The sequence below is a fragment of the Penicillium mononematosum genome, assembly GCF_028829835.1.
Source record: "Penicillium mononematosum strain IBT 11891 chromosome Unknown utg000003l:1.0-8172316.0:1.0-8177699.0, whole genome shotgun sequence".
Taxonomy (NCBI): Eukaryota; Fungi; Ascomycota; class Eurotiomycetes; order Eurotiales; family Aspergillaceae; genus Penicillium; species Penicillium mononematosum.
Window position 1 is genome coordinate 4,725,564 of NW_026643273.1, and position 16,552 is coordinate 4,742,115.

At 48.8% G+C, this 16,552-nt stretch overlaps 6 protein-coding genes across 6 annotated transcripts; 4 read left to right on the plus strand and 2 right to left on the minus strand.

Annotated features, from left to right (window-relative positions):
- Nucleotides 1-545: 545 nt before the first annotated feature.
- Nucleotides 546-4,111, plus strand: N7519_006792 (tetratricopeptide repeat protein; the record flags this gene model as incomplete). The annotated part of the gene is made up of 5 exons (XM_057293568.1): nucleotides 546-1,015; nucleotides 1,073-1,214; nucleotides 1,267-1,517; nucleotides 1,565-3,741; nucleotides 3,831-4,111. The coding sequence occupies 5 exons, from the start codon at nucleotides 546-548 to the stop codon at nucleotides 4,109-4,111; spliced, it is 3,321 nt and encodes a 1,106-aa protein (XP_057148379.1).
- A 125-nt stretch (nucleotides 4,112-4,236) lies between these two features.
- N7519_006793 (Porphobilinogen deaminase N-terminal) lies at nucleotides 4,237-5,377 on the minus strand (the record flags this gene model as incomplete). The annotated part of the gene is made up of 2 exons (XM_057293569.1): nucleotides 4,237-4,747; nucleotides 4,833-5,377. 2 exons carry the CDS (start codon nucleotides 5,375-5,377, stop codon nucleotides 4,237-4,239), a joined length of 1,056 nt encoding a protein of 351 aa, XP_057148380.1.
- A 780-nt stretch (nucleotides 5,378-6,157) lies between these two features.
- N7519_006794 (putative lysophospholipase) lies at nucleotides 6,158-8,010 on the plus strand (the record flags this gene model as incomplete). The annotated part of the gene is made up of 3 exons (XM_057293570.1): nucleotides 6,158-7,172; nucleotides 7,240-7,604; nucleotides 7,693-8,010. 3 exons carry the CDS (start codon nucleotides 6,158-6,160, stop codon nucleotides 8,008-8,010), a joined length of 1,698 nt encoding a protein of 565 aa, XP_057148381.1.
- A 1,950-nt stretch (nucleotides 8,011-9,960) lies between these two features.
- N7519_006795 (NmrA family NAD(P)-binding protein) lies at nucleotides 9,961-11,131 on the plus strand (the record flags this gene model as incomplete). Its single annotated transcript, XM_057293571.1, has 2 exons — nucleotides 9,961-10,604; nucleotides 10,717-11,131. 2 exons carry the CDS (start codon nucleotides 9,961-9,963, stop codon nucleotides 11,129-11,131), a joined length of 1,059 nt encoding a protein of 352 aa, XP_057148382.1.
- A 1,880-nt stretch (nucleotides 11,132-13,011) lies between these two features.
- On the plus strand, nucleotides 13,012-14,290 carry N7519_006796 (histone chaperone napB; the record flags this gene model as incomplete). The annotated part of the gene is made up of 3 exons (XM_057293572.1): nucleotides 13,012-13,126; nucleotides 13,279-14,114; nucleotides 14,186-14,290. 3 exons carry the CDS (start codon nucleotides 13,012-13,014, stop codon nucleotides 14,288-14,290), a joined length of 1,056 nt encoding a protein of 351 aa, XP_057148383.1.
- A 76-nt stretch (nucleotides 14,291-14,366) lies between these two features.
- On the minus strand, nucleotides 14,367-15,287 carry N7519_006797 (SNARE domain protein; the record flags this gene model as incomplete). Its single annotated transcript, XM_057293573.1, has 3 exons — nucleotides 14,367-14,443; nucleotides 14,582-15,198; nucleotides 15,253-15,287. 3 exons carry the CDS (start codon nucleotides 15,285-15,287, stop codon nucleotides 14,367-14,369), a joined length of 729 nt encoding a protein of 242 aa, XP_057148384.1.
- Nucleotides 15,288-16,552: the final 1,265 nt, after the last annotated feature.

A 16,552-nucleotide genomic window follows, 5' to 3' on the forward strand; every position in this document is an offset into this window, starting at 1 on the left:
ACCTGGTAATTTGTATTCCGCGTTCTCTTTGTATTTTACCTTGTTGCAGCCTTGCAGTCCATGTGCTAGACTACATACAGTCTAGTACTATATTGTACGATCAATATCTCCAAGCGTTCAAGCCTTACATGTTGGGAGAGAAGCAGAATCTAGATATGAATATCCTGGACTCGCCCCATTTTATTCATATAAGTATGTGTCTTGTGGCGTGCTCGCTTGTGTCGGTTAGACAGTTTTGCACCTTTGCTTTTTCTGGGCTGAAGCGCCACTCTCGTATTTACGTGATCGGCAATCTGTTGTCAAAAATTCGTTTCTGTTTAATTGGTTGTCGTATTGCTGCAGAGTGCCGAGAAACCCGTTCAGCGGCCGGCTTACCTCGAAGTATCAAACAAGACTAGCGTCGCCAATGCATTTTTAGTGCAGATACTCATGGGGAGCCCCCTCGTTTCCATATCCACAGCCCCCAGTAATCTTCGGAGAAGTCGCCTCCATTCTACGGAGTATCTTTTCTATATTTCCTCGACCAGAGTTTCCACTTCCAAATTATGGACCCTTTCTCCATTATAGTGGGAACTGTGGGTTTGGCAGACGTCTCCATCCGTGTCATTACTTATCTCAGCTCTCTCAAAAGTGCAACCTCCAAAATTCAGGATGAAATTACCATCCTGGGACAAGAAATCGAAGCTCTCGTGGCTGTAAATGACTCAGTCGAGGACTTCTGGCATTCAAGGCATGACCTGGATGGCTTTGATGTGTCAGCCAATGATGGATCTCATGCTAGTAATGTTTGGAAGAACTTAGCATCGCTGTTGCAGCAAAGCAAGGGAACTATTGAACAACTCGAGGTATTGCTGAAGGAGGTGGTCGGCAAGAAACATGCGCTCGTAGGGGGCAAGCTCGATGGTCTTAGAAAGACGATCCGACGACAGGATCGAGATGGAGAATATATGCAAATACGCCAGCGCCTCGCCAATAACCAAGCCGGTATCCAGATGTTATTGAGTGCGCTTAATCTGTATGTCCGAGAAATCATTCATGGTATATGTATGTAAAAAAGGCTAACCAAGCGCAGCTCCTACACGCTCAAATCGCATGCAGCAGCGGACCAGACTGTGGACTCGCTACCAGAGAACTTGCAGCACCAAAACAATAAGCTCGCAATAAGAATAAAAAATCTGCGCCGGATTATGCAAGGCTCAACCGACCCAGACAATGTGAGTTAATCAGGATCTCTATGGATGTAGTATAAACGCTAATCTCTGCAAGCTCCATGATTCCCTCGTTTCCGCGGACGCAGTGGCATCTCTCATTAGGTTCAACAAGCATTTCGACATGCCTCAAACAGTCAGCAGTTATTACACGGGTCGACAGAAGCAGTTAGATGTGCTTAAGTCGACACTCGACGTCGTCAATTCTCGCGAACCTCAAGACCACCAAAAGCGCTTCGTCATTTATGGTCTTGGAGGTTCTGGGAAAACACAATTCTGTTGCAAATTTGCGCAAGACAACCGGGAACAGTGAGTTTAGTTTCACATGTACATGGGACAATTTTAACGATCTCTAGTTTCTGGGGTGTCTTCTGGATTGACGGGAGTTCGTACGAAAATGCAAAACATTCCTTCGCGGGAATTGCCAAAATTGGTGGCGTCGAACCCAACGAAAATGCGGCAAAGAACTGGCTTTCTAGTTTACAGCAACCCTGGCTACTTCTCATCGATAATGCGGACGACCCTGAAATCGACGTGATGCGCTACTTTCCAGGAGGGGAAAGAGGCGTGATTCTTATCACCACTCGCAATCCTACGAATAAAGGATATGGGACGGATGGTTCCCGCTTCTTTCACTTCGACAAGTTGGAGAGCGAAGAAGCTAGTGACCTCCTTTTGGCGGCTGCCGCTTCCCCACGTCCTTGGGGGGTACCGACAAGATCCTACGCCAAGCGAGCCGCGCAAATCCTAGGCTTTTTGCCTCTTGCACTCATTCATGCCGGAAAGGCCATCTTGGAGAAACTGTGTTCTTTGAGTGACTATCCAGAGTACTACGAACGAACGTGGAATAAAATCCGCCGTGACCGAACTCGAAGGTCCTCTCATAGTCACGAGGATAACCATGCGTTGAACATGAGTGTGTATTCTTCATACGAGATGATATATCTCGGTCTCGAAAGTAAAAACAATGACCAATCCAGGGATGCCATTGAACTACTGAAGACATTCTCATTCTTCTACTGGGAGAACATCGAGTTTGATCTCCTAACAAATGCAGCATCGAACCCTCGGCGAGAACGAGAAGATGCACGAGCCAAGGAGCGCATGGTAAAACCAGTAGCGGTCCACCCAAGACCCAAAACATGGACGAAAGCATTTCGTGACTGGGCCGCTTCAGTAATAGAACCGCTTACGAGACCAAGTATTATCCTGCCTGCTGTTCTGCGTGACGAGGACGACGACCCATTCGATGAAGACCGGCTACGCAGCGCCCTGTCTCTTCTAGTTCGTCTTGGTATGCTGACACTTCACGATGACAACAATAGTTATTGGATGCATCCACTGGTCCACACCTGGGTGCGACAGAGGCCTGAGACAAGTACGGCAGAGCAAGCCGTTTGGTGTCAAGCAGCAGCCACGATATTGGCACAGTCGATTTTTTTCCAAGCTCCGCGTGCATATACGGCCCAGGATGAGAAGACAAAGAGACAAATATATCCACACGTGGAGAATGTGCGGAAATTACAGGCAGATATCAAGAAACGGTTCGAAGAAAACCAGAGGGCTCCTCACTGGATTTGGCCGTTGAGGTTGCTGGCGCCTCAGCCGGGCTTTGGGAGGCTGCAGGCGACTGAATATGCGAAATTCAGTTTGGTTTACCTTCATTGCGGGTACTGGTCCAAAGCCGAAGAGCTTCAGCTTCAAGTAAAGGACTATTTATTTGCAAAGCTGGGACCCGAGTCCGAGTATAGCATTGCCATTGCGTTCTTACTGTCCAGGAACTATGTTTGGCAGACACGGAACAACGAGGCGAGAGTGCTACAATACCAAGTCCTGGATTCTGCGAAAAAGCTATATGGTCCAAATCATCCTACAACGCTACAGATCATGGATACCCTTGGTGCCACGTGTGTCTTGAGCAGTAGATACCGAGAGGCATATCGGCTACACCAAGAAGTTATCGAAAGTCTGTCGAGGTTGGAAGGGTTCGGTCCAGAGCATGAAGCAACATGGACCGCCCTGGATAATCTTTCCAAAGTCAAGCTTCGCTATTTTGAGCATGAAGAGGCGGTTAATCTACAACTGCAAGCATATGAGGGGATGCAAAAGACGCTGGGTCCTATGCATGAGAAAACCTTAGAGGCTAAAGACAATCTTGCCGCTATATACGGGTTTATTGGCGAGAAGTATCTTCCACTTGCTCTTCAGATGAGTGAGGAGGTTAGATCGATCCGGAAAGAAACACTGGGGCATGAACACCCTCTTACACTCAAATCCACGTTGACCGTCGCGAAGATCAAGACTGCCATGAATCAGTTTCAGGAGGCTGAACAAATCTTCCTAGAAGGGTTGCCCATTGCTAAAAGGAACCTGGGTGAAAATCACCTAGGAACTCTCACAGCTCGAACCTGGCTTGGACACCTCTACTGGCGTCAAGAACGGTATTCGGAAGCGCAGGCCATCTGGGAAGATATAGTTACAAAGCAGACATTTGAACAGACGAAACGGCCAGATGGGGGGCATGGGGATCGAGGTAAGTGGTATTCCTATGATTTGGCAATTAACCGTCAACACAAGAGTGATGCAAAGCGGTCTTTACTGATATATTATTGTCATATCTAGTTCAAGTAATGTGGTTCTTAGTCCACTGCTATGAGGACCAAGGGAAAATCGAAGATGCCCTAAATATGTGTGAGGATGTAATCCAAATCGTCAGCAACTTTGGAGGAGAAGGACTAGGCCAGCAGCACAAACTCTGGCAATCTCTGAAGGAAAAGAAAGAGGAGCTACTGAAGCTCAAGGAGCAGGATCAGAATCATGTCGTTGTTGATAGCGCGGATGTCCCGTCAACATCTGCATCAGCGATACTACTCAAGAAAGTGGTCAAAGACTTTACTTTCTAGTAGATAATAGTAATAATACCCAGTTTTGTATATATACCAGTAATATGCAATGAAGCTCACCGATGGACTTCTGTGGCTTCTCCTTTTCATTCCATACATATACAGGTAACCTTGGAAGACATGGATTATAATGGTTCTGGCAATAGATCCCGCGCCCCCTTGCTAAGCAGCATATTTGCGACTGAGACACCGAGTTGCTCTGCTTCGTCGTCGCACTGGACAGTGGTCACATCCTCAGAAGAGATCTCCGACGTTCCTTCTATGTGAATAATCGTAGCTCGCAGGCGAAGAGTGCCGCTACCAGGGCCTTGTTGCGCATCTAGGGCCTCAAAAGAAGACCAAACGCCAATTGAAGATGAACATCCCCCTTGAAGACTCCGTAGCATCGCCCTCTCTGCCATACCGCGCCATCTCGACGGCTTATGGTCGACAAGTTGGACAAGCTGCAGGATGTCTTGACGGTCTGTGCTGAGCTCGATACCGAGAGCGCCTTGCCCAACCGCATACGGGAATATGGTAGGTTCTAGCCGTTGCGTTATTCGATGGCCGAGTCCTAGACGTACTAGTCCTGCGGTGGCTAAGAGAATGCATGAAAACGGCGAAGAAGGTGCGTCAAGCTTGGCAAGGCGAGTGTCTCTAACATACTTATTAGATCATGCCCATTCTATAGATAGACAGACGTAGTGGGTAGTATCAAAAGAACACCAATCAAAATACTTACAAGTTGCCGCGACATTCTAATACCTCCAAATGAGGCCAATTCCGCCGAACTAGAGCTCTTCTCCTCGAAGAACTCGATCCAACTACGGAGCCGGGCGGTAATTGATCGATAGATTTGATAACCGAGTCGGATCTCATTACGACCGCATCAGAACAGTCCTCACGCTCAGGGATAGCTCCTAGGAGACAGTTCGGTGGCAGTGTTGTCGGCATGTCCTTTAAACAATGGACAAGAAATTGGACCTTACCAGCCGCCAATTCCATTTCAAGGCCATTCGTCCATAGGCTTTTGCCAATGTCTGATCCACCCGTCTGCTTAGAGAGAAGCATGAAGGGCGACTGCTTATCTGCATCGCCAGCGACGCTGCTTGTGGCGATTTCAAAGCTCGGGGAGGGGTCGAGTTTTTGGCTCAGCTCTGATATAATGGACCGAGTTTGAGTGAGTGCAAGCTCCGATTTACGACAGCCAACAACAATTTCAGAAGAGTGAGGAGATGAGATGCCTTCTGTCTCATGCGGCTTAGAGCCGCTCGGTTTGAGGCTCATGTTGGCGAGAGACGAGAAGCTACTTTTTCATCATGTTCGAGGTTGGAAATCGCGACGTTGTGCGATATCGATAACACGTGACTCCAAATATCCCTGCTGTAGTCTCGGAGACTATGCCTGTTATATATATATATATTGCTGCAGCGACAATCGGATGTTTCATTTGTTCCAATCGTCCTAGTTTAGTGGATATCACGTGACTGCTCTCGAAAGGAAAGTTGGTGGTATTGAGGGGGAACTCTAATTATGTATGGCGTTCTTAGATCAATCCGTGTAAGTTCTTCCAAACTGTTCAAGAACAGATAACCTTAGAATTTTAATGAGGGGTGAGTATAGTCCGGAGTACTTCGCCTATACTCCGAGATCGCTAAGAGTGGGGTCGAAGTCTTAAATTCGAATTGGCCAATGAAAATCGCTGTACGTAATTCGATTGGGGGGGTCAATTGGAGTCTCCCACTTCTTCGGCCAAAAGAGTCAATCACCGACGATCGATGGGGTTCGATCGAGTTGAGCGATTTTAACGTTTTAACGTTTTTATTTGATGCGGCTTCCGGCGTTTGAATCGAAATTCTAATATTTCAAGGTCCTTCTCAGACATTTCCCCAAATCTCCCCAACAGCCTACATCATCATCGTGGCTCACCGTGAATGAATTGACGAATTAATGCCTTGAATTCGATATCAGCCGACCTTGGACTTATCGATCATTGAGATTACGACCGCAATCGCAAGTCACGAGCCAAACGATACGAACCACAACAATCGGAAATTGCCATTCACCATGATATCTTCCGGCCTGAACCCTCATCTCAGCACAGGACACACCAAAATGGCCACTCCAGTGCTGGAAGAAGCCAAAGCCGAAGAAACGGCCCAAGAGTCGCGCGTTCTAATCATCATGACAGGCGGCACAATCTGCATGCAGCCCTCACCAGCCGGCTTCATCCCAGCGCGCGGGTTCCAAGAAAAATGCATGGCGCGGGTGCCAAGCTTCAACGACGGCTCGGACAGCGCAACAATGGACGTGGTTGTCAACGCCGCGCGCGAAGTTAAAGAACACCCCAGCCTACGCACACCGATGACAGCCTACGGGCGACAGGTGCGGTATACAGTTTTCGAGTTCGAAGAACTGCTCGACAGCAGCTCGATCGACGCAAAGGGCTGGACTCAGATCGCCGAGGCGATCGAGCGGAATTATACGCTCTTCGACGGATTCGTTGTCCTCCATGGAACCGACAGTCTGGCGTACTCGTGCTCGGCGCTCAGCTTTATGCTGCAGAATCTCGGGAAGCCGGTTGTTCTTACTGGATCGCAGGCGCCTATGCTTGAACTACAGAATGATGCTACGGATAATCTGCTCGGGTCGTTGGTTGTTGCGGGCCATTTCATGATTCCCGAGGTGTGTTTGTATTTTAATAATCGGTTGTTCCGCGGAAATCGGACGACGAAGGTTGCGGCGAGTGATTTTGCTGCGTTCGATGCGCCGAACTGTGCCCCGTTGGCGGTTACGACATCTATGCGGACTAATGTTAATTGGGATATGGTGCATCGTCCTACGAGCTTGGCGCCGTTTAGTATTCAGACAAATCTGGATACTACTCATGTTGCTTGTCTGCGTATTTTCCCCGGTATCAAGCCGGAGATGGTGGATGCGGTGCTGAAGCTGGATGGCTTGCGCGGGTTGATTCTCGAGACGTTTGGCGCGGGCAATGCGCCCTCCGGTCAGGATAATGCCATGATCAACGTCTTGGCCAGCGCTATCCAGCGGGGTATTGTTATCGTGAACATCACGCAATGTGAGTTATGCCCAACGGCTTGGCACCCCGATATAGGGTAAGGGTATCCGACTGACATATCCTCTAGGCCTCACGGGCAGCGTCAGTCCAGTCTATGCCACAGGCATGAGTCTCTCCCGAGCAGGTGTCGTAGCCGGCCTCGACATGACAACCGAGGGAGCATTGACGAAGCTCGCCTATCTCCTCGCCCTACCCGAATCGACACCCGAATCTATCGCCAGACGCATGTCAGTATCTCTCCGAGGCGAGCTGACCGAGTCATCATTACCTATCTTCCGACACCCGGACGGCGCCCTCCCCGAACGCATCCAGACACTCACGTCGATGGGGTATGCGATTGCCCACGGCGACCTGGAGAAGGTCCAAGCCATCACCAAGACCGAACACCACTGGCTCCTGAACGACGCCGACTATTCCGGCAACACGCCCATCGTAAGCATCATCCCATGTCACCCGTTCCCGTCCCAAACCACTCCACTATCTCCCTCGTCCTTATCTTGCACATATTAACCCAACGCAGCACCTGGCAGCAACCTCCCCGTCAATCGAAATCCTCCACTTCCTCCTATCGCAAGGCGGCTCCGTGCACCTCCGCAATCGTGCCGGCCGCACCCCGCTCTTCCTGGCCGCGAACGCGGGTCTTTCCGAGCACACGCTCCTCCTCCGCAAATCTGGCGCTCACCTGCATTCAGATGAGCGACCAGCCGCCGAGCTACTGGCACGTCATCGTCCCTTCGTTTGGGGTATGGCTGGTGTTGGGCCGAAAGAGATCAGCCAGCGGGAGATGGAGGAGGATGTTGGTAAGAACCGGGTGATTCCTGGGTCGGCGCCTTCTTAGGTAGGCGTTTTGTTTTTTTCTTTATTTTTTTCCGTGGGGTTTCGGGTCGAAGGTTAGGCTCAGACGGCCCGGGCTGAGATGGGTTGGGCATTGTGTCGTATGCTTCCTTGCTTTATGTAGGATTGTTTGCTTGCCTACGGAGTATAGTTTGTGGAGATATGAATGTCTCTTTTCTTTTTCGGGGGCATTGGCCTCCGGGTAAGCCTGGGCTTTGCGTCGGTGACATGCAGTATAGAATAATAGACATAGAGTACCCTCGGGTTTATTCTGACGCCATTTTGTTTATGTCGCACATTATCTTCCGAAGACTCCATTCTCCATTTCGATCACGCCAGAATCCCTGTCCTACTTTGCCTTCTTCCACGGTTAGCTGTGGCACCAGGTAATACGGAATTTCATCCGCGGAGATCGGCCCCTGCCGTAGCCGGGATGCTGCCACTAAGTGGGGAAGATAAGGACGCTTTTCTCCTTTTTTTTCCTGCTTTTTATTTTTTTTTACTGGTTTCTGGGGTTCATGTTGTATTTGGACAGGGCTGTAACTACCAAGGTAGAAGGTGATGGATACATATTGTTCTAGATTGTATAGTTCTTAAAGTAAAAAGGGGGGAAATACTCCAACTCTCTTTTATGGTGGGGTCTGCATGTTTTTTTGCTTTTTTCTTCTCTTTGCTTTTTCTTATACCCACATCGTACAACATAATAGGTATAAGAGTACAACATACACTCATATCATTCTCAAGCATATTGCCTCATGGATCTGGAAAATAGTCTCATATGTGGCTGAAATGCAAGGATGATGTGATGGGCTCTGGGAGGATTTGCGGGGTTAACCGCATATGAGACTACCTAGGTATACCTAGGTACATGTAATTTCAGACTAATTTCCTAATTGCTAAAAAGGTACTCCGGTATGTAGGTACCTTGTTTGGAGGTACCTTGTTACCCTGTCCAATGGACGTATCGGGTGAAATGGCAAGTCGGACATGGCCAGTGTAGCACGTCAACTTGTGCCAAGGCCCCAACGCCGCCATTGAAGCACTAGCCCACATCCTGGAGCAGAGATACGATATATACACCACGTGAGGCTGTCCCTGGCAGACAGTTGGTGGAAGAGGAAGTTCTTGACGATGTACGGAGTAGTGGTATGAAGTCACCTGCGCGATTTAGCTGTCCTGGTTTAGGCAGTATTTTCCCTATTTTCCTTGGGGGTTCCGATTTCCGATATTTGATTTAAAGCTTGGCATCGATGTATAGATGTATAGATGTATATAGACGTCTATAGAGGGATAGATACCTACATGTAGGTATATAGATGTGATAGAATAGAATTGAGACAATGTACAATATAACAAGTCCAAACTAAATCCCGAATCAGGATCTTCCCGTGCTGCCGAAAATGTCCCAGGTGTGGTGCCGATTTACGTAAAACCTGTGGACGAGACCGCACTGTGGATTTTTTCTTTTTTTTCTTTTTTTTTCTTTCTCTTCTCGTTCAGGTTTGGTTAATGGATTTGTTCTATCTGGATATATCACACATATTAGAATGGGAATTTCAATATAGGAACATTGAAGTCAAGGAAGTGTATACAATATAGAGTATAGTTGTCTATAAAATGAATTCTTATCTTATCCTTTTTCGTCTCTTTGCGTTTTCGGGAGTGGAATAAGATTTTTTTTTATAGAATTTTTTTTAAAAATACTTAGTATTTTTCATTTTATTTTATTAATTGCAGATCAGAAGGTCAATTTGGAGAACTCCTGACTGTTCCAATCGCATAATTTAGGTCTGATCACGATTCTTGTTACATACAACTTTCCAACCTCTACCCCACCATCGCAAAGCCCTTCTCGCCAAGGCTTACTCCAGATTTCTCTTTTATCTCTCCTCCCCTCTCTGATAAACTTCTTCCCTCTATACTTCCCTCTCTATCCTCTCCCCGATCAACCCGGATGACACAACCGCAGAAGACCATTGCCGTGGTCAACGGGACAGGCCGACAAGCGGCCTCGTTGATCCGTGTCGCGTCCGCCGTGGGGTACTCAGTACGCGCGCAAATCCACTCCCTGAAAGGCGTGATCGCACCAGAACTCCAACAACTTCCCAATGTGACGCTGCTGCAAGGCCCGCTCCTCGGCAACATCGCCCTGATGGACGAGCTCTTCAAAGGCGCCCAGCTCGCCTTCATCAACACCACCTCCCAGTCCGGCGACGAGGTCGCCATCGGCCGCGATCTAGCAGACGCCGCAAAGCGATCCGGCACCATCCAACACTACATCTATAGCAGTATGCCGGATCATTCCGTTCACGGTCCCTGGCCCGCCGTCCCTCAGTGGGCTCCCAAGTTCACAGTCGAGAACTACATCCGTCAGCTCGGAATGCCCGCTACCTTTGTCTACGCCGGTATCTACAATAACAACTTCACGAGCTTGCCATACCCGCTCTTCCAGATGGAGCTCTTGCCAGATGGGAGCTTTGAGTGGCGTGCGCCGTTCGATCCGGAAATCCCGTTGCCGTGGCTGGATGCCGAGCACGACGTTGGTCCGACTCTGCTGCAGATTTTCAAGGATGGCACGAAGAAATGGAATGGTCATCGGTGAGTGCAGGAAACACATCGAAAACCAGAATATCTTCCAGGGCCACGGATTCCTGCCAGGAGTTCGTGGCTTAGAACGATAGAAAGGATTAGCTAACACACCGCTTCTTAGTATTGCTCTCACCTTCGAAACCCTCTCCCCGTTACAGGTGTGCGCTGCGTTCTCGCGTGCCCTGGACCGTCCATGCCAGTACGTCCGCGTGCCCAAGATCGAGATCAAGGTCAACATCCCGCCGGGATATCGAGAACAGCTCGAAGCGCTGGAGGAGCTGTTCGGCAGATGCGATGCCCCCTACTTCCCGCAGCCGGAGTTCTCACAGCCCGCCGCTGGCTCACCAAAGGGTCTTGGACCGGCGGGTGGAAAGGGTGCCGGTGCAGGTATGATGCAAGGACCTGGCGGTGTCATCTCGCTACGGGTGACGGACGAGTCTCGACATCTGTGGCAGGGATGGCGCGATATGGAAGAGTACGCGCGGGAAGTGTTCCCTGTGGAAGAAGAGGCTAATGGCCTTGATTGGATGGTTTGAGAGACTTGTTTTTTTTTTTGTTTTTTTCTTGTTTTTTTTTGGTTTTTGTCCTTGTGGCTCTCGCCCTTTGGCCTATTGATGACACTGCCTTGCTTCTTTTTACTTTCTCTTACGACAGTTCGATCTGGGCAGAGACGTGCATGGTGATGTGTTCTGTGCATGTGAAGCCCTTGCTGTTTCGTTCTGTCTTTCTTTTAATCATTGCATTCTTGGCGAACGGGCATGGGATATATGGACTTTCATGACTTAACCTCGGTTCTTAATCGGAAGATGCTTGGGGTAGCATTGGACGAGGTTCATTTTGCTTTGTGGTTTTGATTTGATATATCTGAATCACCGAAAAAAAGTTGTGTTTTTTTGCTTTCTCTTTGTTTTTCCAATATTGCTGTTTCTTTTTCAATGTTGGTTCAATGAACCCCATCCTCAACCCCAAGCTTCGAAAAGGAAAAACAAAATATGGAATAAGATATCCCGACTCTGGTTACTGGCCATGAGATCTATGCTCAAATCTACGACGAATATGCCCTTCGATTTCCACTTCACTTGACTCCTATTTCCACTACATCCCAGGAATCCGCCCTTAGAAACCCGAGATCAGAACCGGGGACTCATCCCCCGACTCTTTTTCGTCTCTCTAATTGGTATCATCGCACAACGTGCCTCGTGCCCGCCCCAATTGACCAGTCCTGCAGGTCCCGTGCGTTCACGTTGGTTCGCTCGACACGCAGACCGCTCCTCTTATCTAACTGGGCTATGCATGGACGAATCAGATGAGGGGAACGTGACAGACTCGGACTCCGGGAAAAGAATTGAGTTGGCAGAGGGGGGCCTCAGTTATAAAACATACAATCTAGAACCTTGGAATGTAAAAGTGTACGGGTATAATTATGCAGTGTATACCCCCTATGTATGTACCCCTATGTATGAATCGACCTGGAGAATGAATCGCCGTCAAAATAAAGTATTCTCTCTAAGTTTCTTATCTTTAGTTTACTTTATACCTAGGTATGCTTGCTTTTTCCCTTTGAGTCCCCGCTTCTCTTGTCTTATCGGAGGGGTCGAGATGAGCATGTTGAGTCTGATTATGGTGTGGCTATGAGTGGCGGTGCATGTTATGGTATTTGCGGAGATGAGATGTGATATAACAATTTAGGAGTCTACAAAGTGCAAGGTAGGGTTACTATCCTATTAGACATAGAGCCGAATGGATATTTACCTAAAATATACTACTGATTGGTGGAAATGTATGCATTGGGGCTCCAATTGAAAGTTCTTATAGACATACGGTGAGCTTTGCTGTCTCCTGCATATGTCAAATTAGAATCAAAAGTTGAATAGAATGAAGATAGTTGAATATCTCTCAGCAATTAACACCCTATACCATGTATACTACAAACTCCATCTACCACCATGAAGCTATACCCCTCACAACATACCAAAATTCCAGTCCTCACTAGCGCCAACCAGAACTACTGACCAGAACGTTCTATCATCGAATACTAACATTGGACACCTTGAGATCCACAAAGATCAGCGTCAGAGTTTTCTCTGAATTTGTATGATGTAGTACTCGACACCTGAGGCCGAGTATCCCCCCCACCATTGCCCGGACACTTGGGTACACAGAGATACTTGAGTTCTCCGCTGTAGTACCATGGAACAGGAAGTACCAACAAGTATCATCATGTAGCTTCCCTAGCTCCTCTCCATCCAGATGCGCATAGCTTTTTTTTTTTTTGCCCCTCTGCCGTCCCTTAATTGTTTTCCTTTTCCCTCTTGATCTTTTTTTTCTTCCTCCATTCTTCTATTCCTTCTATCTCTATAACACTCCTGTGTATTTGTCTGCTTTATTTTACGACCCATATTTACGAATACCCATTATGTCTAACGATCAGTCGCTCCTTGACCGCGTCGAGATGCCTAGCATCCCCGAGGCTGCTATGAAGAAGATTGCTGTTCTGGAGGAGCAGTTCTCTCGTGCTGAGGTTGAACAGTGTATGTTTCCAAAGGTTTCCTAGTTTCTCTCTCTATTGTTATGGTGGGGCAAGTAAAACAGCTTGCAGAGTCTACTCTACCAGGAACAAGACAATGGCAGTCATTGAGAAGCGTAGTTACCCATGAGCCAATTGCTAACATACACCACACAGTGCGCCACTCTGTCAAGCTCATGACCCCTCTGATCCAGAAGCGCAGCGAGATCATCAACATCCCCGAGGTGCAGGCTGAGTTCTGGATGCGCGTGTTCGCCAGTGCTCCCCCCGAGATCGACGAGTACATTCTATCCAGCGATGCCCAAGTGCTCGGCGAGTGTCTCAAGAACATGAACGTTGAGCGATTCGAGCTCGACGCCCAAGGCAACGGCGAGCCCCGCAGCTTGCGCTTCACCTTTGAGTTCAAGACCGGTGAGGAGAACCCCTTCTTCACCAACGAGAAGCTCGTCAAGGAGTTCTACTGGCGCCAGGAGGTCTCCAAGAACGCCGCTGGCAAGACCCGCACCTGGGAGGGACTGGTTTCCGAGCCCGTCCGCATCAACTGGAAGAAGGATTCGGACCTGACCAAAGGCATGCTCGATGCTGCTTGTGACCTTTTCGAGGCCGAGAAGAAGCACGGCGGTGACCGCAAGAAGTTGCCCGAGTACGCTGCTCTTGTTAAGAAGGTTGAGGAGGCTGAGGATGAGGTTGCCAATGCCCAGGATGATGAGGATGACGAGGACCCCAGCCCTGTTGGCATGAGCTTCTTCGGATTCTTCGGATACCGCGGCCGTGATGTCTCCGCTACTCAGTCCAAGGAGGCTGCTAAGGAGATCGAGTCTCGCTGGGTCAAGGTCCAGAAGGGCGAGGAGATCGAGGATGCTGGTGAATCCGACGACGAGGATGAGGAGGATGACTCCGCGGGACTTGAGGAGATCGACATCTTCCCGATGGAGATGACCTTGCTGTTGCCATTGCCGAGGACCTCTGGCCCGATGCGCTCAGCTACTACGGTATGTAGATCCCAGATGGCGAGTGAGATGTTTGCCCCCCACTAACTTTGACCGCAGTTCAATCCTTCCAGATCGGCGAGGAGCTCGAAGATATGGACCTCGATATGGAGGAAATGGACGGAGACGACTCTGATGAAGAAAGTGAGTCGCGCCCGAGCAAGAAGGCTCGCAAGTAAACCATTTGCACCTGAAACGCCATGATCCCCCCTTTTGATGATTTTTGCTTTTACCTAACACCTTGATTTTGTATTATCACAGTGCAATGAGGAGGATTAATAATAAGACGAGGACGAATATGAGTGCCGCGATACAAAACGAGGACCATGTATCTAGTCGGAAAAGTTAGTTTGAACTTGAGATTCCCATACCAGACCAGACCATCATCGGAGTAGAGACCCGCAGTAGAGATAGAGATCCAGTATAGACGGAGTAAACGGGGCTAAAAAAAAAAGAAGACAATCTCTTACCCTCATTCTTGCGCACAATATGTTTGATACGCGACATCCCATTGGACAACTTCCCCCCAACCCGATCGGCCAGCGTATCAACCTCATTAATCATAACAGCCTGATCCTCCAACTCCCGACCCATATCATCAGCCTGCTGGCGCAGATTACCAACAGTGCGGAAAACCCCATCAAGCTGCTCATCCTGCTCATGCATAAGCTCCGACTGGCGCTGCTGTTCCATCGAAGCATAATAATCCTCCCCGCCACGACCGCGCTCCTCCTCGTCAAGCGCAGCATCAAACTCAGTGGGATTGGGCAGGGTATCAACGGCAGAATTGGAAACAGCCTGCTGCAGCTCCTGGTGCATTTTCTCGACCTCGTCACCGACATCGTCGACGAGCTTGCGCCGCCGCTGCACCTCCTCTAGTTCCAGTCCATAGCGGTAGGGGTCTTGTTCGATTGCGCGTACGCTTTCGACGAGGTCGTTTAGGTCCGCTGTTAGCTCTGTTAAGGTGCTTTCGAGCTCTGAGCGCGCTTGCTTGAGTTCGGGGTTGGATGGGCTTTTGGCTAGAGACCGGATGCGGAGATATGAGGAGAAGAGTGGTCGGCTCGTTTGTAGTGTTGCGACGACGTCGCTGGTTTTTCGGTGGTTAGTTGGCGTTATGTGTCTTGGGGTTTGTAGAGCTTACGCTTGGACTTGTAGGAATGGGTCTGCGTGCTCCATGGCTGCGGCATGGGGTATTGGGTGTGGTGTTGATAGTTCTCGGCCTCGGGTTGGTCCACGGGCGAGGGAGCGGAGGCGGGAGTTGCTGACTGATTTCTAGGGTGGGCGGTTGGGACAACTGCGTAGTTTTGGCCTGGATAAATAGTTATGCCTGAAGTCAACTCACCCTTCACTCAGCACTTCGAAGATCTGTATATCTCCTTGGAGACGATAGTAGTATCATTATCTCTATTTTTAAATGCAACTCTAATTTTTTATCTAAGTGTATTGCTTTAACACTCTTTGTGGCTTTTCATGTCTTTTCACCCCTTCGGATGCTCCCCAGAAGCGATACGCGAAAGATGAACTTCCTTGCCCATATCACGCCTCGTTAGAATCTTCCCCCAAGGCGCGCGGCGTCAATCCCGTCGGTCCTGATTGTTATTGTAGAATCTTCACCTCCTTGCATCTCCTGTGGCAGTTGCATAGCCCTTTGGGCCCCATCCAACGCGGCAGCGTGATAGTGCAATGCTCTATTCCCATCCACATCCTGGGCACATGTATGGACACCGACATGCAACAAGCACATGGAGAGAGCTGCGCTATATATCTTGTTACACGGGAGTCAGCGAAATCGGTAGGGTCTTGTTCTAGCGCTGGAAAGTGGCAGGGAAAGGTACAATACAATGTCTGGGTGATGGTAAACAACTATAAATTGAAGTGGCTAGATTTCTGGTATTGGAGTGGGCAGATATCTTATATGTACTGAGCAGCTTATGATGTATAGCCGGTTGACCAAAGGTGATGGCTTCATGGGCGGGAGAAGTAATTGTTACGGTTCTGTGTCTATCAAGGCTGGCTTTATTAGAAGACCTAATCAAGGACGATCCATCCTCAATCTCTCCACGAATAAAGGGAGATCAGAGATATCCAGGCTTTATACTTTTTAGACAAGTCGACATAAATTGAAGTGGAAACGCCTGATACTCTTGTGAGATATCCTTATAACTTGCTTACCGTGACAGCCAGCGGTTTTATGACACTGTTCGTTTCAAAGAGTTTGCCTGAGATTTTCCCTGCTCAATAGTATGTCGTCGATGAGGAGCCTTTCCAGGTGTCCGATAATCGAATCAAAGGATAAATTGCTGAGAAGGTGCAGTTCCGTGCCCAGGTGGGTCAACTGCCAAAACATCCATGGATAACATTGGAAATGTATCCATCACCCAATCTGTGAAACAGCCAATAGGAGCCATGAGGCCACTGGTTGCCGTAGCAACAGGCAGTTG